Source organism: Corythoichthys intestinalis, chromosome 8 (genome assembly GCF_030265065.1).
Source record: "Corythoichthys intestinalis isolate RoL2023-P3 chromosome 8, ASM3026506v1, whole genome shotgun sequence".
Classification (NCBI taxonomy): Eukaryota; Metazoa; Chordata; class Actinopteri; order Syngnathiformes; family Syngnathidae; genus Corythoichthys; species Corythoichthys intestinalis.
In genome coordinates this window covers 20067538-20092561 of record NC_080402.1, presented here as the reverse complement: position 1 = coordinate 20092561, position 25024 = coordinate 20067538, and the positions used below count along the sequence as shown (strand labels likewise).

General features: G+C 39.3%; 1 protein-coding gene across 2 annotated transcripts in view; it reads right to left on the bottom strand.

Moving 5' to 3' along the window:
* ndst3 (N-deacetylase/N-sulfotransferase (heparan glucosaminyl) 3) overlaps positions 1-25024 on the bottom strand; it is a 136625-nt gene that overhangs the window by 22982 nt on the left and 88619 nt on the right. For both annotated transcript variants that reach the window (XM_057842613.1, XM_057842614.1), the window contains exons 8-12: positions 24399-24495; positions 14394-14517; positions 11609-11783; positions 5358-5528; positions 5170-5279 (exon numbers count right to left, since the gene is read on the bottom strand). In XM_057842613.1, the coding sequence (XP_057698596.1) occupies positions 5170-5279; positions 5358-5528; positions 11609-11783; positions 14394-14517; positions 24399-24495 (677 nt within the window). The remainder of the gene's footprint in view (positions 1-5169; positions 5280-5357; positions 5529-11608; positions 11784-14393; positions 14518-24398; positions 24496-25024) is intronic.

Here is a 25024-nt window from a genome sequence, read left to right as displayed (position 1 = left end):
TCCACCTAAATCAAATCAATCAATGCAAACACTTTCAAAAAAACCCATTACAACGCCACTTTAAATACAAGAATACTTGAAGCAGCAAAATTTAATTCGAAGCTTTTTTCTAATTGAATTACTTGAGTTAATCGATTAATCGTTGCAGCACTAGAACACACGCAGCAATAATTGGGACAAATCTGAGTTACAATGTTTTCCTTCTTTGCAATCAATGTCAGGAAATGTAAAATTATAATGAAGGTAGATTTGTGTCTTTATTATTCATTTAAAAGTGCTTCAGTCAAAATATATATTTTGAATGAAAAACAAACCCCACTTCAATTAAAAAAAAGTTTTCAATTAGAGAAAAAAGTGTATGAATGCAAAAAATATTTTTTTTATTGAAGTAATGTTTTTTGTTTATTATAAGTCGGACATTTGAGCCTTTACAATCCAACCCACCCCCCAAAAGTTGCTTACAAAAATATACATATACTGTACTGTATACATACAGGATATATAAAAATCACTTCAATCCCAAAAAAACTTTCAATCATACAAAAGTTTTTGAATGCAAATAAAAATATTTGAGACTAAAACAAAATGCATTTGAACACTTCTTTTTTAAATGGAAAATGTTGACTTTGTTTGACTTTTTTTTTTTTTTTTAAAAGACAACTCAAATGCAAAAATAAAATTGACCGCCACCCTCCAGACACACACACAAAATCATTTTAAGTGTTTTTTCAATTGTGAATATTTTTTTGATGTATAAGATGTCATGCATGCAGGAGTTGTCAAAGGTTTTAAATGAAATAGGGCCTCAAAGAATACTTGCCTGTTGAAATAGCACCATCATAACCAACATGAAAATACAGCCCTCAGTCTTAATTTACCCCCCAAAAAAAGAGGTTTGATTAAAAAAATGTTACCTATAGTAGAGGATCGATTGAGAGTATGTTTGAATATGAGGGAAAAAGAAACTATTGAATGAATAACTCAAATTAAGTCAATTACAACTGAACAGTTCTGAACTAATCTACAGTACTGTATGAAAATAATATTGTTTTAGTCGGTGTAAATTACACAACGCTTGAACATTTAATTCAGTTATTGTTGATTTTACCACTAGAGAGGAGCCCACTCACCACAAGTGGTTGGAGTAGATGCTTGCTAAAGTGGATTTTAAGTTGAGTTATAGATAGACCCCGAGCATCTCCAACACCACGCATGAACACGCAGACACACACACTTTAACTCACCTACACGGTTTAGCTTTATAGCCCTTTTGCATTCTCTTTCTTTTATCATTTCTTATGCATATCTCATGTAGTGATTTTATTTCATTTAGTAAACATTATACTTTGTATTCATACAACGTAGTGCTTCTGTGATTTTATGTTTGGATTATGTTCCTCCCAAACCAGGGGTCAGCAACCCGCGGCTCCAGAGCCGCATGCGGCTCTTTAGCGCTTCCCTAGTGGCTCCCTTGAGCTCTTTCAGAAATGTTTGAAAATGGAAAAAGATGGGGGAGAGCAATCAGAGGTGTGTAGTAACACGTTAAATGTACTCTGTTACATTTACTTGAGTAGCTTTTAGAGAAAAATGTACTTCTAAGAGTAGTTTTACTGAGCCATACTTTTGACTTTTACTTGAGTAGATTTGTGAAGAAAAAAACGCTAATCTTACTCCGGTACTTTCGGCTACACAAGAGTCGTTACATTTTTCTTCTTTATTCTACATATTAATTATGTTTTTTGCTCGCGATGCCATTGCCAAGAGTAGCGCTACTAATTTCACCAATGAGACATTGCAACAATAATCACATGACGCCATTACACCAATCAGACACAAGATTGCCATTCTATTCTCACACAAGCCTGTTCAATCAAGTGTCTTTAAAGCACAGTAACAAAAGAAGTATTTGACGTAGAAATTGCGAAATAGCAGATTCAAAACTCTCTCCCATTTTTTATTTGGCACCGATTGACCACGGAAAATCGGAGATTTTATCCTTTTAATTTCATAATAGTAGCTATGAAGGAATTACAGTATTCACTACTCAAACTAGGAACTATTTTCTCCACTAGAGGGCAGGAAACTCATGCTATTTGGACGAATAATGCTTCATTACTGTTTTTTTTTTCTCTCTCTCTTTAATGACTTTTTTTTTTTCCTTTGGCTTAATGTGGTTATGTAATGGTTTATTGTGCATTATCATTAATATAGCAAAATAGATAAGTTTGTGCTGAGAGAAAAAAGTACTATTGTTTAAAAAAAAAAAAAAAAAAAAAAAAAGCAGTTCCTCAAAATGTTACTCATTACTTGAGTATTCGTTTCACTGGATACTTTTTTACTTATACTTGAGTACATTTTTTGGATGACTGCTTTTACTCTTTAATGAGTAATATTAATTTGACGTAACGCTACTCTTACTTGAGTAAAATTTTTAGCTACTCTACCCACCTCTGAGGGCAATATATTTTAAGTTTGAATATGGTTTCTGGAGGAGGACAAACATGACACACCCTTTAAATTCATTAATTTTGTCATGAAATTTGAGGCGGCATCGTACAACAGAGTAGTCATGTGGTGCATCATTCTCTATAGGATGCACTGCAGGAAGAATAAAAATGTACTCTATTTTAAAACCGTCTTCATATACTAGTATAGGGCACACTACATTATAAGGTGCAGTAGTAGTAGTAGTAGTAGTAGTGGTTGGGATTGCGTTATGCATCCACAAGATGGAGCTGAGCTAAATGGAATGTCATGCCAAGATTAACCAATATTGATCCATATATAAGGCACATCCGATTATAAGGCGCACTGTCGGGTTTTGAAAAAATTGAAGGCTTTTAGGTGTGTCTTATGGTGCGGAAAATACAGTAATCATGAAGGCTTATTATTTATTTGTAGCTAATTAGTCATTTTGATACTAGACTAATACAGAAAATATAGATACATACAGCATGCCTTCATTATAAGCAGGGGTGCACATATTTTTTTTGCCCAGGTTCCCAGAGGAGGACCTGGAGATGTGACTTGATCCTCATTGAGCTTGAGAGCCGACCCGCCTGATGCGATAAAATTATGACAAGCTTTACTTAGAGCCAATTACCTTTAATTGATTATATAAACAATTAACGCTTGATTAACATCAACTGGCACAACAAAATTGCCATTACTTTGAAGTGAAATGTCAAGAAATAAACATAAAAGCACTAATTCAAAATAAAGGGCATTCATATGTGGCTGCCACATTAACTCCAAGCCTTTGTAAAAGTGGGATATCCTCTTCATAAGAGCTCATTGAACGTGCATGTTAAGCTTTGTGAAATGCGAGCAAAAACACATTTGTCAGTGCATGGCGCTGTTCTTCAATAACTTTATTCCGCCGCTTGTCCATAGGGCGAGTGGGGTCCTGTCTGAAATCGATAGTTTGCTTGGTTGCCACATGCGCTGTTTTTTTTCGTGCTTTTCAAAGTTTGGATGGCTAAAATTCTTTGACCCTATATAAAATGCGCTGCTCTTATTAGCGACATTGGGATTCTCACGGCAAATGTTGCACCACATTTCCGTGCGAGCATCGTTTGCTTATAGCCATGGTACCTCCTGCAGCCACTTTCAGGCAAAAGTCCTTTTTTTCAGTAGCTCCGGCGACGTCTCTGTCGTCTGTCTGTGTTTTGACGGGGGTGGGGTAACACGGAAATAATTACTCAGTGGGGCCTGCCTCTTTGACATTTTGAGAAGTGATTTTCTCGTGTCCGCCGCAAATACAGTGGTCAGCCATCGGTACGCAAAAGCGTATGGAAGCCGTTGAGGGCCAGCGCGTTTGTCTACGTCCAGTACTCATGTGTGCATGCGGACCACTTATGTGCACCCCTGATTAAAAGGCTTATACTGTATAAGGCTTTCAATTTTTGTAGCTCTAGACCAGGGCCGGCCCAGGCTATTTGGGGGCCCTAAGCAAAATAATGCCAAGGGGCCCATATTTTTTGGCACACCATTTCGTCACAGTGTACTGTGAAACCCATACATGCAATCCAACCCATACGTCCATATTTTGTATATTAATCAGATTTTGTTGCACTGTATACTTCAAACTTCTCACCCCAAATGATTGTCAGACTTACAGTAGATAGCGCCAAACCTTTTTCTAAAAGAGGGAAAAGAAAGAAGTTAAGGAACTTATAATTTTTAAGCTTGAAATTAAGTATCAAAACTCACAAAAGTCCAATAAAGCAAACTGTAGTAAACAAAATAGAATATAAATTAAACAATTGCAGGATTGGGGGACCCCTAGTGGTCAGGGGCCCTAAGCAGCTGCATAGTCTGCGTATAGGCTGGGCCGGCCCTGCTCTAGACATACAGTATTTGTTTCTTGTTTTTCTGCTCCAATATGGCTCTTTCAACATTTTGGGTTGCCGACCCCTGTGACCTAAGTCAATGTTCTCCAAGAAAATTAACTACAGTGGTACCTTGACATACGAATTTATTCATTCCGGGACCTGGTTTGTAAGTCAAAATGGTCGCATGCCATGCGGGATTTCTCTATAAGAATACATTATAATTCGATTAATTTCTTCCATAAATCGTCGTATATCGAGCATGATGTCATATGTTGGAAACAAAATGACGAATCAAATTTTCAGTTGGATGTCGAAAGCACTGTATTTCGATGCAATCGTATGTCGAGGTACCACTGTGTTCTATTCTATTCTATTCTATTCTATTCTATTCTATTCTATTCTATTCTATTCTATTCTATTCTATTCTATTCTATTCTGGATGTGCACCATCTAGTTTTATTTGAACTACTCACAGCCCGATTGTCTCGACTTGCACTTCTGGTTCAGGCGCTTACAAATTTCTTAACTCCAAAATTAAAAATAACGAGTCAATTTATGTTCCAAGTGTTTAAAACCTTATCCACCCCCTCTCCTTAATCATCTCAGAATCAAGTCATTAATGTGAAACGCATTCATGTTTATGATTTTAAATTGCACCACATTTTGGTCAACAACTAGTGCACACACAGATACGCGTATCACTGTTATCACTAGGAAAAAAAGGAGCAACTCCATTTTCTCCATAATCAAGTCCTGTGGGTGTAATGGCTTGATACTTTGGTTCACATAACATGTGAAGTGTTGCTTTATGGGAAGTCAGGGATCCGTGACTTACGTGAGTGCCTGTGAGTAGTTGTAATGAGGAGTGACTCCCAGGAACTTCTGTACTTCATCCATCACAGCAGCAGGGTCTGCTCTCAGCTGATGGCCGTCTATGATCATCACCTATATAGAAAACAAACATTAGTACGTTAAAAGAGGGGGGAGGGTAAAGTGCAGGACTGTGTTGAACATGAAGTGTACCTGGTTAGCAGGGTAGTAAGTGAGCCACCTCTCAAGGTGTGTGGCGTATAAGCCTGGGTTTAAACAGCGGTTCTGTAGGGAGCGAAGTTCACTTGGGGCTCCGGCTCTAGCACTGATGACATCATAGAAGGTAAAGTGAAGTGCGGCGTGGTCTTCGTGAGCTCGCTGATGCTGTGGTGACAAAAGAAAAAAACATTCATGTCCTCTGTTGTTAGCCGTTGTGTGAAGTAATGCCTTACAAATACTCAGGAGAATCATTTTTTAATTCATTTTTGTATAAACATTTAGAAGAAAAAGGTTTTAGGGGAATCTGTTTTGTTCACTGAAAGCCTGAAAGTTCCTAGCTTCTGGCCTTCAAAAACTCTAAAACAAACAAAGAGATTTGAGTAAGAATTGTTTTTAATTTGTTAGATAATTAACAAATTAGTATGTCTTTTAGTAACTTGTTTGCAAAGCTCTGGTAGTACATTGCTTTCATAGTAAATCAGTTATGCTTGTTACTAGGAGTGGGAACCTCTTGGTACCTCACGATATGATACGATTTGCGATACAAAGCTCGGAATAACGATGATGTGACGATATAGCGATACAACGATTATCGATACATTGGTCAGGAAATCATTCTAGGATATTCTACCAAAAACTAATAAACAGAAAAACAAGCTTCTGCTTTGAATTGAATGAGTTTATCACTAGTAGATGTCCAATCCATTTGAATTGGGAGGGTGGAGGCGAATGAAAATTCGTTCTATGGCCGTCAGTGGCAGCCAATGCCAGGCAATATCTAATTTTGGGCCATTTAAGGTCATTTACCTGTTGATTTTCAGTTACTTCCTGTTGATTTATGGGTCACCTGCTCTTTATTTTGCGTTACATAACATGAAGTGACCTGGGAATCACCCAAATGAATGGGCAGTGACTCAAACTCAACAGGAGATGACCTGTAAAGGCCCTAAAATGAACAGAAACTGACCTGTAAATGCTCCGAAAATCGGACCGAATGACTGTGAATGCTCTGGTTTTGAATGAACGAACGTTTTTAAACCTTAAACGTTTTACACCTTTTTGAAACGATATCTCGATTCTTGACAGGAGCATATCGATAACCTTTTGGAATACAAAGTATCACGATAAATCACCATTTCGATATTTTGTCACACTCCTACTTGTTACTGTTGCTTTTAAACTACCGTATTTTTCCAACTAGAGGACTAGGGATGGGAATTGATAGGATTTTTACGATTCCCATTCCATTATCGATATTGCTTAACGATTCGATTCTTTATCGATTCTCTTATCGATTCTAATTGGGGGGAAAAGAAGAACAAACGTTTTGATTGGCATCGAGTTTGTTTAATCAGAAGTCACAACCTTACAAACTCACAACGAGATCAAAAGAGGCCCAAAGCCTCAATGTTAACTGTGGCAATAAGTGGCAAATACACAAGAATGTGTAACATTTTACTGAAACATTTATCTAATAGAAATAAAAAAATATTGGTATATATTGGCAGATAGGTTGTCTTTCTGCCTTTGGCAATATGTGTTAAAGCAGGGGTCCCCAAACTTTTTCCTGTGAGGGCCACATAACTTTTCCCTTCTCTGATGAGGGGCCGGGGTCGGTTTGTAACAGAAAAAGCGTGACGATTGCAGAAGTGCATAAATGTAAAAAAATTTTTGTTTTTCAGAAAGCCACAATCAAATAACCCTTTCTGGATTCTTCACGGAATGAAAGTAAATAAAATAAAAATAATAATATAATAATAATAATTAATAATAAAAACACTATTAATTAAATAGATAATAACCAAATAACCCTCTCTGAATTCTTCAAGGAAAAGGCCAGGAAATAAATAACACGATTGAGAAAAAATAGATAAATAAAAATGGCCGGACCAAATGTGGAGGCGGGCCGTATTTGGGCCGCGGACCGCAGTTTGGGGACTGCAGGGTTAACGTGTATTATTTACCATTACATTGAAATGCATGCCTTTTAGTTTTTGTGGCGCTTACACGCTCAAGTGGGGGCGCCCTTGCGCTTCCTCACGCGAAGAAGAACGCGCTCACGTGAAGAAGAGCGCGCTTACACCCGAAGAAGAAATGCCGCATCCAAGTGAGTGAGCGAGTTAGTGAGAGAGGGAAACACTTCTACGAGCCTACGTTCATTGTTAATGTTAATATCTACAGAGGCAACGCCTGTATGTATCATCTTTTGTGTTGTTGTTGTTGTGTTTCCACTCGCGATCGGACACTTAAATCCAGTTGTGTAGTGGTTTGAACGATGTGCTAATGCTAGCGAACGAATGCTAACCATTTGTTATTACTGTTATTAGCAGCTAATCATCGCTGATTTACGTTGATGCAAACCTGTTTGTTATTGGGGACGAAATTGATTTGTTTCATTTCTATTCTTAGTTTCACTCTTCAAGTGATGGTTGAATAAAGTCAGCAAATTATACCAACGTCTTCTGCATCATCATTTGGGAGTTTAGCTAGCTGTATAGCCAGGACTGAGCCTTAGCCTCTCTGTGAGGACAGCGCAGTCGTATTCCCTCCCGATGCAGTTATCTCCACCTTGCAATGACCGCAAGTCGCTTTGTTGTAATTTTTCCTCGTGAAGTGAAGACACACTTTCGAGCGTTTGAACCTACGTGCTGTCATTGTTATGTTTATGGCTGCAATGCTCGTGCTTACCCTTCGAAACCTTTCATTTTCACACTCTTTCCTGGTGAAGTGTGGTCAAACTTTGGAGCGAGTGGTTCTTGGCGCCATGCTAGTTTGATTCGTCTGGACAACAAGACACGTCACGACGCAATACGCGTCTTTAGGAATCGTTAAAGGGATCGTTAAGGCTTTTTCATTGTGATGTCGAGGCCCCGAAACACTCGGAACCGGTTCCGAATTGGAATCGTATTTCGATTCCCATCCCTATAGAGGACTACATTTTTTTTTTTTTTTTTTTAATAGTTTGGCCAGGGGTGCGACTTACACTCGGGAGCGACTTATGTGTGAAATCATTAACACAAGTGTCATCCGGCAAATTGTCACTAACTCTATTCATGTCCAGCCCAGATCTTTTACATCCACTCAATATGAAGATAATTTGCCAGATGACACAAAATGACATCTGTCATAAGCATTTATTATTGCTCATGGCAGTGCCATGTCATAATTATGATGGTCTTATGACGGTCTCATGGCGCCACCATCAAGTAAAGTGTTACCAAATACCTTAACTAGCAATTAATGAAACAGCTGGAACAGTAACTGAAGAAATAATTGGCGCAAAACATGAATTTTGACTGTTATTTATATCTGCAGCGCTGCAATGCATGCTAGAAGGCATGTTGGACGACAAAAGTATTTACAGCAGGTGGGAGCAGAGGTTGACTGTCTCCCCCAAAGGAGCAGTGATGGCCAAATGAAGCTTCTTGAAGCTATGAAGCTTTGCAGCCAATTGTTTCAAAGCTTCAAGGTGGTTCATTTGGTCTTATGACAGTCTTATGATGCAGCTGTCAAATAAAGTGGTAACGGTTAATATCCTTTGATTAGGGCTGTCAAAATTGTCGTGTTAACGGGCGTTAATTAATTTTTTGAATTAATCACGTTAAAATAATTGAAGTAATTAACGCATGCACTGAATGACCCGCTCGCGCATTGCCTCAAACAGATTACAATGACGCCATTTATGGACATTAAGAGTGAAGAGAATGCCACCGGCCGCTTGGGGGCAGCGCCGTTCCATACTAATATTTTTCCTTCTACAAGTGGGAGAATAGTAGTTGTGAGACGTTTATGCTGTTACATTGGGCTATTTGTGCTCCACGCATATTTCTGTAAGTCTTCTTTATTTTAGTGGCAATTATGTGTCTCTTGTTGTATTTTGGGTAAGATATGTACAAACTACAGAGATATATTTGTTATAAAGGCGAGTGGACACAGGCGTTCTTTAGACCGCGCCGTTTATTGGCAAAAGCTTCGGCAACTCCTTCACAACAAACATAAGTATCATTTAGTGAAAGCACAAGAAAAATAATATTATCTCACAAAAAAAAAAAAGAAAAAATGCTCTCAAAAAGAAAAGCACTTCAGTCTGTAGTAATGAGGCCCCATTCTCACACAGTTAAACAACAATGCAAAGTAAACTGGCTTGAACCGGCAACTTACTCAGACTTTGGTCACTCTGTTCTTATTATTGTTATTTTTATTCTTATTATTATTATATTAACTCTACATTTGACTGAAAATTTTACACATTTTATTAAAACGAAAACATGAAAAGGGTTTTGATTAGGGCTGTCAAAATTATCGCGTTAACGCGCGGTAATTAATTTTTTAAATTAATCACGTTAAAATATTTGACGCAATTAACGCACATGTCCCGCTCAGACAGTCTTCTGCCTTTTGGTAAGTTTTACAGCAAGGCTTTTTGTGCTGTAACAGCGAACTCTTGTGGTCGCTTTGCGACATGGTTTATTTTCTTGCCAGTTCAGTATGGCTGCACGACGTCTCGGGCTGACGCCTACGTTGTAATGTTGTGCTTATATGATCCCTGGACAAGATTTGTCCGTAAGTATGGTTGTTGTAAAGAATGTACATATTATGTTAGTAAGCGAAATGTTATATTTTTTGTATGAGACGCTTTTTGTTTATGTTTTGTGAACCTGTATAGCGTGCTAAGCTAACGTTGTCGCTAATGCAATGCTTGTGTACTTTTTTTTGTAGTTTTACGACGGTCTAAAGAGGACAATGGTTTGAGGCCATTTTATCAATAAATCAGATGAAAAAGGAAGAAGTCTGATTATTAAGGCGTCGTTCACTAGCTGTCTAGCTTTGGAAAAAGTAGGCACTTCGGAGTGAGGACAGCATAGACAGATTTAAATGACAGTAAAGTGAAATGTCCACTACAGTCCTTATGTACCGTATGTTGAATGTATATATCCATCTTGTGTCTTATCTTTCCATTCCAACAATTTATTTTACAGAATATATATATAATTCACAGAAAAATATGGCATATTTTATAGATGGTTTGAATTGCGATTAATTGCAATAATTACGATTAATTAATTTTTAAGCTGTAATTAACTCGATTAAAAATTTTAATCGTTTGACAGCCCCAGTTTTGATATAAAATTACTATAACTTGTAACTATAACATTTATCTTTTAAGAACTACAAGTCTTTCTATTCATGGATCAGTTTAACAGAAAGAATGTTAATAATGCCATTTGTGGATTTATTGGTATAATAAACAAATACAGTACTTATGTACAGTATGTTGTATGTATATATTCGTCTTGTGTCTTATCTTTCCATTCCAACAATAATTTACAGAAAAATATGGCATATTTTAGAGATGGTTTGAATTGCGATTAATTACGATTAATTACGATTAATTAATTTTTAAGATGTGATTAACTCGATTAAAATTTTTAATCGTTTGACAGCCCTATTTTTGATGTAAATATCCCATAATACAGTGGGGACAGTTTATAGTCCAGTGCAGCTTATTTATGAACAAATGCCACTTTTGTGTCAAATTTGATAGGTGCCAGCTTACAGTATAGTCAGGTGCACCTTATAGTGTGAAAATTACAGTATGTTTTTTTTCCTCTTCATTGCCAATTTTTTGGATGGTGCGACTTACACTCAGGTGCAACTTGCTGTCCGAAAAATTCTGGACTTGAGGCATTTAACACGAAGGTCATAATTGAAGAAAAAGTTGTTTTCTCGTCCAAATTATCAAAACGATTATTGTATGAATAGGTAATTCACGGTAGAGAATTTCAGAGTGAAATCACTGTCTACTTTCACCGTTTCTTCTATTAAAATAACTGTACTTCTACTAAAATAAGTACAAAATTTGAGCACTGTCATCAGCCCGTTAGTATTAGCTGACATAATTGTCATTAATTCATTCATCCCTTCATTATTCATGCAAATTTTCTTTACAAGGGTCGTAGACGTGCTGGAGCCTATCCCAGCTAACTACGGGCAGTAGGCGGGGTACACGCTGAACTGGTTGCCAGCCAATCGCAGCATAATTGTCATATCATCAGAAATCAAACAGTCCCATATTGAGACAGGACACTGTAACACTCTGACAGTGTCCATTAATACTAAGAATCTTTAGTCGTTTCAAGGCAGATTTGAATGTTTCATGTTTTTTGTTTTTTTGATTTACTTAACCTTTACCAAATGAAGTTGCCAATGTACGCTGAATATATTGTATGTGTTTTTGTATTCACCTGGTACCAGCTATACGCTCTATCCGAGGGATTGATGAGCAGAGTGATAATCTTGGCCTTGGGCAGAAGGGCTGCGACGCGCCGGGGGGACTCCTCCGAGGGGAAGTAGTTGGCACTCTTCTCAAACAGGAAGTCTGTACTAATGTTGGAGGGTATCGGGAAAAACTCCATGTACCTACAGCAAGAAATGCACACAATTCTTATATTTTTGTTCTGTTTGGCAGGCAGAAGTATCTATGCTGTCACAATATTGTAGTGGTAGGCTTTGTCCCTCACGCTGATCTTAGTTTAGCTTAGTTGTTTGGGCAACCACCTTCAAATCCAATGCCATGGCACTCAGACAGAAAATGGTAGCATTTGGAAATGAGATTTCACTCCAAGTGGAGGAGCCCACATATATTTGGGTCTTGTTTAAACGTGAGGGGAAAATGAAGTGGGAGAATGACATGTGGATTGGTGCAGTGTGAGCAATGAAGCAGATTCTTCATCTGCCTGTCTTGGTGGAGAATGACCTGAGCCAAAAGGTGAAGTTCTCAATTTACTGGGTTCTGGGATCTACTATATGTTCCAACACTCACTGATGACCTTTGTGGTGACCATGACCAAAACAACAAGCTCACAGATACAAAAGGTTGAAAGTAGGCTCACCCTTAAATAAGACATGCATTTTAGATTAATTGGAAACTATTATTTGAATTAATTCATATTAGATGGTATTAAGGGATGACAAGTGAAATTCATTGTGATCATTTACAGCCACATACAGTAGGGCAAATAAGTAGATAGTCAACCACCAATTGTGCAAGTTATCCTACTTGAAAAGATTAGAGAGGCCTGTAATTGTCAACATGGGTAAACCTCAACCATGAGAGACAGAATGTGGAAAAAAACTGAAAATCACATTGTTTGATTTTTAAAGAATTTATTTCCAAATTAGAGTGGAAAATAAGTATTAGGTCACCTACAAACAAGCAAGATTTCTGGCTGTCAAAGAGGTCTAACTTCTTCTAACGAGGTCTAATGAGGGTCCACTCATTACCTGTATTAATGGCACCTGTTTTAACTCATTATTGGTATAAAACATATGTCCAGTCAGTAAGTCAAACTCCAAACTCCACTATGGCTAAGACCAAAGAGCTGTAGAAGGACACCAGAGACAAAATTGTAGACCTGCACCAGGCTGGGAAGACTGAATCTGCAATAGATAAAACACTTGGTGTAAAGAAATCAACTGTGGGAGCAATTATTGCTAAATTATTGCAAATGGAAGACATACAAGACCACTGATAATCTCCCTCGATCTGGGACTCGATGCAAAATCTCACCCCGTGGCGTCAAAATGATAACAAGAACGGTGAGCAAAAATCCCAGAACCACACAGGGGGACCTTATGAATGACCTACAGAGAGCTGGGACCACAGTAACAAAGGCTTCTATCAGTAACACAATGTGCCGCCAGGGACTCAAATCCTGCACTGCCAGACGTGTCCCCCTGATGAAGCCAGTACACGTCCAGGCCCGTCTGAGGTTCGCTAGAGAGCATTTGGATGATCCAGAAGAGGACTGGGAGAATGTGTTATGGTCAGATGAAACCAAAATAGAACGTTTTGATAGAAACACAGGTTCTCGTGTTTGGAGGAGAAAGAATACTGAATTGCATCCGAAGAACACCATGCCCACTGTGAAGCATGGGGGTGGAAACATCATGCTTTGGGGCTGTTTTTTTGCAAAGGGACCAGGACGACTGATCTGTGTAAAGGAAAGAATGAATGGGGCCATATATCGAGATATTTTGAGTGAAAATCTCCTTCCATCAGCAAGGGCATTGAAGATGAGACGTGGCTGGGTCTTTCAGCTTCAGCATGACAATGATCCAAAACATCACTGCTCTAGAGGAGATCTGCATGGAAGAATGGGCCAAAATACCAGCAACTGTGTGCGAAAAGCTTGTGAAGAGTTACAGAAAATGTTTGGCCTCCGTTATTGCCCACAATGGGTACATAACAAAGTATTGAGATGAACTTTTGGTATTGACCAAATACTTATTTTCCACCATGATTTGCAAATAAATTCTTTAAAAATCAAACAATGATTTTCTGTTTTTTTCCCACATTCTGTCTCTCATGGTTGAGGTTTACCCATGTTGACAATTACAGGCCTCTCTAATATTTTCAAGTGGGAGAACTTGCTCAATTAGTGGTTGACTTAATACTTATTTACCCCATTGTATCTATTGTTCACGTGGAATTTAGATGTACAATACAATATGTTTTTGGTATAGAGCTAGCAAAGTATTAAATAAAGTCCTTTATGTAAATCTTCCTCTATAATATGGTAGTATGTAAACCAACACAAGGACTAACTAACACATTTCTGACAGCATATGCCAGATGGAGGCATACTGGCGTTCTCAAAGTCAGAAAACAAGTTGTAAAAGTCATTTCAAAGCTTAAAAAAAAAACTTTAAATGCACTTGCTTATTCAATCCAAAAAGATGACTTTCGAGTATGAGACATCTGTGTCCCTGCCAGCTAAATGACCCATTTACTGGTCAATTTAGGCATTGGTATGCCTGCTACTTTATCTTTAAAAGCCTGAAAGGATCATTTTAAAGACAACCAAATGCTTTATTTGTCATTCAAGAGATGAAGGAGAAATGGGTTTACTTTATGGAATGGCTTGTTTGTAACCGTTCCCTTCTTTTTAGGCTCTAGCCAATCAGTGGGGGGGAGGTTGGGGGGGAATCCTGAGCCAAACACACATAGATAGTACCGAATTCCCTCACCAGTCAATCCCTTTGTGATAGTTATTGGTGTTGAAGAACTGGACTTCCTCATAAGTCTTTGGACTAGGGAAGTTGCTGGAGATGGAGGGATGCATAAGGAGGAAGAGATAAAGTGCTGTCGTCCCTGCAAGAAAGAGCATAATTCATAAGGGGTTCATTAATTCAGTTCAGCAGAGGGAAATGTGAGCATGTGTGAGGAATGTCACCCTCTCAGCCATACCTGATACATTCTTTACTATCCACCACTTAACTTTTGGACAATCCACAGTGTATACATCTCCAACAATCACGGGCATGCCTATCAAATTATGCCAAAACTCTTGCATCTCTTACACAAAGTGCCTTTTAATTTTCTGTTATGCAACTCATCTGGAAAATAGGCAAATATTTGCTGCCACCCACCCGCCAGTGACTATAAATTCAAGCGATTTATTAGCGAGATTGAGGTGTAATGTCTGTAAGTGACAGAATTATTTTTGGGGGGCCTCTTGCTGTCCGCTGTCAACATTTTTCAAAACACACTAAATGCACATGTTTTCATCTCACACCATAGTCACAGTGAAGCCAAGTGTTTGATATGATTCGTCGTATTTTTTGGGTTTTAGCTTTCGATGGATTTTCCTCTGTCTCGTTATTGCAATCACTCCTTTTCCTTTTACCCCTGGTAAACATTTTTCTAATTGATTGAGGGTTTCTTAGCAACACTTCATGCTCTGAGTGCTTTGTGTGTGTATAGCTAGGTTCATACCGCAGGTCTTAATGCAAAATTCCAATTTTTTATCATATGTTTTTTTGGCATGCCCGTTCAGACTGACTTTGTCCATTGAGCCCGTTCAAATATCACGCTTGCGCACTAATTCGCAGTCCGAGATGCGCTGTGCAAACTGACCCACATGTGCAGGAGCATCAAAACAAATGCTGGCTCAACGTCATTCTAGGGTGATCTTATTTCCAAAAAGAGAACAAAAATAACAGACATAAATAATCCCCGTTAAATCTTATATTCAAAGTTTATATGGAATGATAGCCTGACCCACACACATATAAGGACAGTTTGCCTAGACCAGACATATCCAAAGTGCGGCCCGGGGGCCAAATGCGGCCCGTGGTCAAATTTCATCCGGCCCCCAGCCTGTGTCATAAAATCAATAATATCTGGCCCGCACACAGACCTAATAAATTGGTCAGCAGTACTGCTACTGGCATATGAAGTAGCTTACACACTAAATGCTGCTCCTCATTTACCCACTAAAAGGCAGCAGCACTCTAAGCAACATTACCCCGCGTGACCCTTTACTCCCAATTTTCTAAAATGGTGACAATCAACAAAAAGAAAAAGAAAGTTGACCGTGACAGCCGATGCTTCAAGGATAAGTGGAAATTGGACTATTTCTTCACTAAAATACGCAAAAACTGTGTCTGCCTCATTTGCAAAGAGACAGTTGCTGTTTGTAAAGAGTTCGATGTGAGGCTATATTTCTAAACAAGACAAGCTGACATGTACGACAAGATTACAGGGAAGATACGTAGCGAGAAATTGAAGCACTTAAAGCTAGTTTAATTTTACAGCAGCAGTATTTCGCAAGAGCCCAAGAGATGAAAGAGAACGCCACAAAGGCTAGTTGCAAGATTTTGTGGAAATTATTAATTAAAGAAAAAAAAAGCAAATATGACACACAGAATGGCTTGCTAAAATTTGCATAAATATATTGTTCTACGTAAAGGATGTCAGCCAAGGTCGGCACCCCACATTTTTATAACACTGATTCTGGCCCCCTTTGCAAAATGTTTGGACACCCCTGGCCTAGACGCTCGGCTGTGTAAGCAATCTTGAAATATTGCTCATTTATAGAACAGAAAGAAAAAGGCTTATTCTCAACCATTTTATATTTTTTTGACAAGATGTTGTCAAGATCGCATCGTCTCTAAAATCTGCGTTCAAGCTAGGTGCTAATGCTAATGCACAGCTCCATCGCTAATGTAGCGCTCTGTCTCTCTCACTCTTTGCTGACATGATTGCAGCATGAATTCTGATTTGGGGAACTTGACAGTTCAGACCGCAGCCACATACTGGAAAAATGTGGCCCAGATCAATTTTTAACCACATATGAAAGTGACCCAGATCAGATTTAAAATGGTCCACTTTTAGGCAACCTGTCCCATTCAGAACATCAAGTTAATGCCTGACTTGAGTGGGAAAAACACAAATCGGATTTGTGTATTAAGACCTGCTGTATGAACCTAGCATATGTGTGCATATTCTGTGCCTAACAAACCATTCACAGAGAGCTAAAACTTAATGCGCACACTCTAACAATAAGCTTGCCACTGCCATCTATTTTAGTGGATATGTAATTACACTTTAATTCTCGTACATCCGCCTATTTTCACAGCGGTAAGTCTCCTTGCAATTACTTTAGCCTCTTATTTAGTGCCAACCTTTCTGACATACCAGGGATCTAATTCTATCAAATATGTTTGATTTATAGCTACTGCAATGCTCCTGTTGCTATAGTGACTCACAGTAATAATATCAACACCTGGTTAATTAGCACCATTACTGAGACCTTTGCACCTCTTGTGTTAAACACTAATTATGGCAGTAAAGAATTCATGCCATTACAAGCATGTACTCCAGTCTTCTTATATGTCCAGACAGTTCGATGAGACACTCATTTGACTCATTCACGGCGATCAACTCAAATAGAGTGTATTTAACAGTGAGAGCTGGCAGTGATCATTTGATTGAATTAGCTTAATATCATAATACATCAGTATTTTTTGTTGTCGTCAATGTACTGTAGTTTCCAATATATAAAATAAAACTGCTTAGCTTTGCCTCCAAATTTGACCTTATAACAAGAATTTTATTTTACACTCTTTCATTCACAAGTGAGCATGCTTTTTAGAACTGTCCTCTTATACAGCACATACATTCAGTATTGTTGAATTTCAGCCAATGGCTATACTGTGCATCCGAATGAAGTATAGTATTTCTGCATTACCTGAAAAATTTATAAATCAACATCATAAAGGAAAGTGAGATAAAGCATCTTTTGATGCCCAAATCTGTCTCTTTGGGTTTCTCAGAGATATAATTTGGTGAAGACGCAACACCGCTAAAATATTTTTTTTCTTTACAGGAATGCACAGAAATACATATAATTTAATATTCATTCATCCGATTTTTGCACTTAGCTCATTTGTTCCCAAAAACTTATAAATACAATCTTTTTTTAATTGTTTCAGTGTCCCAAACACGTATTTGTACATCTTTTACGTTTTTTTTCCCCAAGAGACGTCTCTAGGTTCTGATGCAAGTTTGCTCCAAAGCACAACGCTCAAAATCCATTTTAAAGCAATAAAACTGGCCAATGGAGGCCGGTAGCGCATTTGGTAAGAACTCATATCGGACTATGAAAGGAAATGAATGAAGAGAAGTAGTCAGGAAACGGAAGTTGGAAGAAGTAAGAAGCATGAGAAAAATGTGAAGAACGATGTAAACACAAGGCACATGCTCCACACAAGTTCCCTAGGTGAATTCTGTTATGAGGTAGTGGTCACTACAAAAGAAAGAGTCAAAAAAATCTATCTTGATGAGACAGACAGGTGGTGATGAGGGAAAAATTGACCCCGTCTGACGATACAGCGGGGCACGGTGGCTGAGTGGTTAGCACGTCTGCCTCACAGTTCTAAGATCAAGGGTTCAATCCCGGGCTTTGGCCTTCCTGTGTGGCATTTACATGTTCTCCCCGTGCCTGGGTGGGTTTCCTCCGGGAAATCCGGTTTCCTCTCACATCCCAAAAACATGCATGGTGGGCTGATTTAACACTCTAATTTGTCCATGAGTGTGTGCGTGAATGGTTGTATGTCTCCTTGTGCCCTGCGATTGGCTGGCAACCAGTTCAGGGTGTCCCCTGCCTACTGCCCATAGTTATCTGGGATAGGCTCCTGCACCTCCGTGACCCTCGTGAGGAAAAAGCGGCATGGAAAATGAATGAATGACGATACAGCCGCGGCCACAACAGCATCATCTCTCAGCTCAATAGTTGAGTTATGTGTAGATAAATTGTTACTTTGCTATCAAAAGCTCTATTTATCTTGTTGTTTATTTTATTTTGTAGAAGGAAAACTTTATTCAGATGTTTGGGATGTCACAAAAGCAAAAAATAGCTGTGTTAAAGTCAAAGTTATGTTTGAAATGTATGCTTTTACGAAAAGCTCAATTTCTCTGTTTTTTCATCAGAAATGGAAAATTGCTCTGTCACGTTCTGCTCCTGGTCAGATTTTGTGTTGTTGCAGAGCCGGCTGTGGGGGCGTTCCCAACGTCGCACCTGCAGCTCATCAACAACAGTATAAAGACGCAGGCGATCCACTGGAAGGACGCAGAGATATTTTCCTTGCTGGTCGCCATTCGCCATCCTTGTCATTCGAGTAGCTTGTTATTTTTGTAATTACGCCTCTGCCGTGGGTTTTGGTCGCCTGTCGCTTTAGTTTTGTATGCCTCTACCTTGTGCAGGTACGTGAGTGTATTTAAGTTGTTTTATTGGCTCTCTGCCTACTACCTTGGTTTACCTTCGCGTTTGTATACTGATCCCCGTCGACCTCCTATCACGGACCCGTTTTGTTATTTCCCCTTTTTACCGCGATCGCGTGTGTTTTGGTTTGTATTTAATAAACCCTTGTACGATTCCCTCAGTCGTTGGTTGTCTGTTGTGAGTCCAACCTTGTTTTCGCGTTCGCAAATCCTGACATGCTCAAACTAGGCTATTTTCTAATGCGGATATCTAAAGAATGGAAAAATATATGAATTTACCGTTTTTTTCCTGCTGTAAGAAGAGAGTCTAATCTTTCTTTTAGTGGGATCCATGTTTATATACAGTGGGGCAAATAAGTATTTAGTCAACCACTAATTGTGCAAGTTCTCCCACTTGAAAATATGGTGTTCTTCAGATGCAATTCTGTATTCTTTGTCCTCCAAACACGAGAACCTGTGTTTCTACCAAAAAATTCTATTTTGGTTTATCCGACCATAACACATTCTCCCAGTCCTCTTCTGGATCATCCAAATGCTCTCTAGCAAACCGCAGACGGGCCTGGACTTGTACTGGCTTCATCAGGGGGACACGTCTGGCAGTGCAGGATTTGAGTCCCTGGCGGTGCATTGTGTTATTGATAGCGTTTGTTACTGTGGTCCCTTTTCTCTGTAGGTCATTCACTAGGTCCCCCGTGTGGTTCTGGGATTTTTGCTCACCGTTCTTGTAATCATTTTGATGCCAAGGGGTGAGATCTTGCATGGAGCCCCAGATCGAGGGAGATTATCAGTGGTCTTCCATGTCTTCCATTTTCAAATAATTGCTCCCACAGTTGATTTCTTTACACCAAGCGTTTTACCTATTGCAGATTCAGTCTTCCCAGCCTGGTGCAGATCTACAATTTTGTCTCTGGTGTCCTTCGACAGCCCTTTGGTCTCGGCCATAGTGGAGTTTGGAGTGTGACTGACTGAAGTTGTGGACAGGTGTCTTTTATACCGATAATAAGTTAAAACAGGTGCCATTAATACAGGTAACGAGTGGAGCCTCGTTAGACCTCGTTAGAAGTTAGACCTCTTTGACAGCCAGAAATCTTGCTTGTTTGTAGGTGACCAAATACTTATTTTCCACTCTAATTTGGAAATAAATCCTTTAAAAATCAAACAATGTGATTTTCTGTTTTTTCTTTCTACATTCTGCCTCTCATGGTTGAGGTTTACCCATGTTGACAATTACAGGCCTCTCTAATCTTTTCAAGTAGGAGAACTTGCACAATTGGTGGTTGACTAAATACTTATTTGCCCCACTGTAGTAATAGTACAGAATTTTCTGTGGGCCTTGCAATATCAGTCAAGTTAATAAGTTAAGTTTCAACCATGTGATCAGGTAATTAATGGTGTTAATGTATGGCAGCTATAACAAAAACCTTACATGAAGTGTTAGTCTTGTAAAGGCCGAGTTATACTTCCGCGTCAGACCTACGCCGTCAAGGAAGAATCGAGCTACGACCCTACACCGTAGGCTGACGCGCACCTCTCGAATTTTCTAACCTTCGCGTCACCTAGCCGTGTATGACGTGGCGAAAACAGACTGTGATTGGTCCGCTCAGACTGTTGTTTCCGGTTTCCCACGAAAACACCGCCATTGTAGAATAGAATCAAACATTATTTTCTATGCACCAAGCCGACGGGAGTATCATCGAAGAGCAAGTCTCGTCAAGACATTATTATTGAGATTGCCAAATGGCAAGGTCGGCGATTGGAAAAAAAAATGGAAGAACCACCGAGACGTGGGTGTTCGGAATCGAGTGGCCACACGAAGCAGTGACCCAGTCGGCCAAAAACTGCCAACTTTTTATCACTTTATGTCGTATTTTTGGTTGGTGCACTTCATCATTTACTGTGTACATATGTTTGCTGTGAGTCTGTGACTTGTTTACGTGTCACACTTCACGTATATGAAGAATAAAGCACAGATTTGGTGTCAAAAGAGTTGTTTTGATCTTTAATTTTCAATAACAGACAGTTCACACACACAATACATCATCACTGATTGAGAGTGCCTCGGTGCTTTTTATGATAACCTTAAAATCAAGCCTCCCAACGCAGTTTGGGAAGTTCCCTAGACGCCAGAAATCTGCTTTGGCTTCCCACTGGCTGGTTGTAGGACACGGCAAACAAATCGGGCTGGAGGGCTTTGCAGACCTTGAACGCAGTGCTCGACGCCAGTTTGAAGCTAGCCGCCACAGCTAGCTCTCTCCACCCGAGTGTAAAACTCTCTGTGCAGCATCAAAAGTCGGCCAGACCGCCTCGAAACCGTCTTCTGCGTCACCTGCCCGTCAACATTTGTATGTTCAATATTTATTCAGTGTTGATGAGCAGAATATTTACTTTCAAGAGTTCCATCTTGCATTGTTTATTTTTTCTCCGACTAGCGGAAGTAAACAAGCATGCCCCAAAACTGTACAAACATAACGCCACATCCCTCTAGTGGCTTGGCGGTGAATTACAGAGCAACGCGTTCCCTCACCGCAGAACTATCGAATGTCGAATGACGCCGTAGTCGCTACGCCGTCACCGCAACGCGGGAGTATAACTCAGGCTTAAGTGTTAGTCAGTACATTTTCAAGCATGGCATTTCTGTGTTGGTTTCTTTAAAGGGCACTAAAATTGAAAATAGATGGCATAAGAGGTTTGTTTGCTTTGTGCGCTTCTTTATCTCCAAATAAAATAGCATGTGGGTAGAGTAATGGGACTCAGAGTCAGCCTCCCACTGACAGTGTCCAGAGAGCTAGATGGATTAAAATAATTGTCTCTCGTGAATTGTGGGCAAAATGTCCTTGTTTGCAGAGCAACTTTCTATTCTGCTGCTCGTTCATACTGGGCAGTAGTATGCAATATAATGACCAGCCATGGCATTATCCCCTCTTGCGACAGAGGTATTGATTTTAACATGTTTATTTTTTGGGGGGCGGGGTATTTGAAGTCTGCTGTGGTGTAGAAGTGTACTGCATTAAAAAGAGCTATTCCAATATTTTGATTGACAATATTGCACATAGTTCTCAGTGTGATATAGTACAGTATGACACTACATATTGTTATACTCATACTTTTCTAAATGTGTGAACTAAAAAATAACATTTTTTGTAAGGGCAAACTAAAGTATTGGATGCGTACAGTTACAGTATATTGGATTTTCATATTGTGTCAGTATACTTTCTACTATAATACTTAAATATAACTGTTTGCAAATGTGACCATAAATAAAAACGAGGTCAGCCGTTAGATGCTGCAGCAAACTTCTATTGGTTGGGCTATGTTTACAGTGTTCCCAGAGGCTGCAGCAGCCCTATTTGTGTCTAAATGGAGCGTCATGGGATCCCCGACACTCATCTACTACATATGTATTTTTTGCTACGTTTTTCACAGGCTATCCCATTATTTGTTCACGTTATTTGAGACAAGAAAAAATGGAAAGAGTCTGCAGGTGATTAAAGGTGCCCTCCTGTACAGCACATTAGAGTACATTTACAGTGGGGCAAATAAGTAGTTAACTACCAATTGTGCAAGTTCTCCTACTTGAAAAGATTAGAGAGGCCTGTAATTGTCAACATGGGTAAACCTCAACCATGACAGACAGTATGTGGATGAAAAAACAGAAAATCACATTGTTTGATTTTTAAAGAATTTATTTCCAAATTAGAGAGGAAAATAAGTATTTGGTCACCTACAAACAAGCAAGATTTCTGGCTGTCAAAGAGGTCTAACTTCTTCTAACGAGGTCTAACGAGGTCTAAAGAGGCTACACTCGTTACCTGTATTAATGACACCTTTTTTTAACTCATTATCGGTATAAAAGACACATGTCCACAAGCTCAGTCAGTCACACTCCAAACTCCACTATGGCCAAGACCAAAGAGCTGTCGAAGGACACCAGAGACCAAATTGTAGACCTGCACCAGGCTTGGAAGACTGAATCTGCAATAGGTAAAACGCTTGGTGTAAAGAAATCAACTGTGGGAGCAATTATTAGAAAATGGAAGACATACAAGACCACTGATAATCTCCCTCGATCTGGGGCTCCATGCAAGATCTCACCCCGTGGCGTCAAAATGATAACAAGAACGGTGAGCAAAAATCCCAGAACCACACGGGGGACCTAGTGAATGACCTACAGAGAGCTGGGACCAAACTAACAAAGGCTACTATCAGTAACACAATGCGCCGCCAGGGACTCAAATCCTGCACTGCCAGACGTGTCCCCTGCTGAAGAAAGTACACGTCCAGGCCCATCTGCGGTTCGCTAGAGAGCATTTGCATGATCCAGAAGAGGACTGGGAGAATGTGTTATGGTCAGATTGAACCAAAATAGAACTTTTTGGTAGAAACACGGGTTCGCGTGTTTGGAAGAGAAAGAATACTGAATTGCATCCGAAGAATATGCCAACCGTGAAGCATGGGGGTGAAAACATCTTGCTTGGGGCTGTTTTTCTGCAAAGGGACCAGGACGACTGATCTGTGTAAAGGAAAGAATGAATGGGGCCATGTATCAAGAGATTTTGAGTGAAAATCTCATTCCATCAGCAAGGGCATTGAAGATGAGACGTGGCTGGGTCTTTCAGCATAACAATGATCCCAAACACACAGCCAGGTCAACAAAGGATTGGCTTCGTAAGAAGCATTTCAAGGTCCTGGAGTGGCCTAGCCAGTCTCCAGATCTCAAACCCATAGAAAATCTGTGGAGGGAGTTGAAAGTCCGTGTTGCCCAATGACAGCCCCAAAACATCACTGCTCTAGAGGAGATCTGCATGGAGGAATGGGCCAAAATACCAGCAACAGTGTGTGAAAAGCTTGTGAAGAGTTACAGAAAACGTTTGGCCTCCGTTATCGCCAACAAAGGGTACATAACAAATATTGAGATGAACTTTTGGTATAGACCAAATACTTATTTTCCACCATGTTTAAAAACAAATTCTTTAAAACTCAAACAATGGGATTTTCTGGAATTTTTTTCCAAATTCTGTCTCTCATGGTTGAGGTTTACCCATATTGACAATTACAGGCCTCTCTAATATTTTCAAGTGGGAGAACTTGCACAATTAGTGGTTGACTAAATACTTATTTGCCCCATTATAGGGTCAGAGGGAAGTGAAGCGTCCCCCTCACCTGGAATTCACACTGAGCCATATCCTTTGTTTCTGTGCACCATTCACCTATGTACATTTTCCTGCGCAGTCACCCAACAAGCATAACTCAAAATGTGTGTGCAGCCACCAAGTTTTGATTCACTGAAGTGTGAGGCTGGCTGTAAATCATGGAGCTTTTCCCATGACTTGTGAATGTCATAGAAATCCATTTGGAAAATATAGCGCACGTTAAACATGAAAATACCTTTTGTAGCCGATGTTTTGTCACCAGTGAGACATGCACTACTGACTGACACACTACTTTATATGGGTTTATGAGGTGCTTACCTGTTTTCTGTGGTCCCACCACTAAGAACTTGGGTAACCTGTCACAGGTCTTCTCCTTAGACCAGATATCTTTGTGCCGCTTGTCATCGCAAGGGTTCTGCAGGAGCACAAACAAATAATGAGCGCAGATTTACAATGCTACAGTCCAAATGTAATATATGTATAAACGTGTGCATTATTGAAACATGCCTTGCATCTTACTGTAAATGATAAATGAAGGGTTACATCTCTAACTGCACTCAACTGCAGCAACATGGTCAAATCTTTTAATAAAATATGGGAAGTTCATTTCTTCATTTTCATTATAAACCTCTATCATATTTTCAAATGAGGTTACAATAGTCGTGAACAACCCGGGCCATCTTTCATGTTGCGTGCAGTCGCTTACCTTTTTTTTTTTTAAATTTTAAACGAAAAAACAAAAAAACAAAAGTCAATTTTGACTTGATTTCACAATATTACTTGTAAAACACAAATTGCTTTAGTTAGTGTTTATAACATGCTATGCTGACCTTAACCCCAAATGTCATTGAACTTGACTTATTTCTAATAGAGATGTCCCGATCGATCGGCACCCCGAGGTCCGATCATGTCATTTTCAAAGTATCGGAATCGGCAAAAAAATA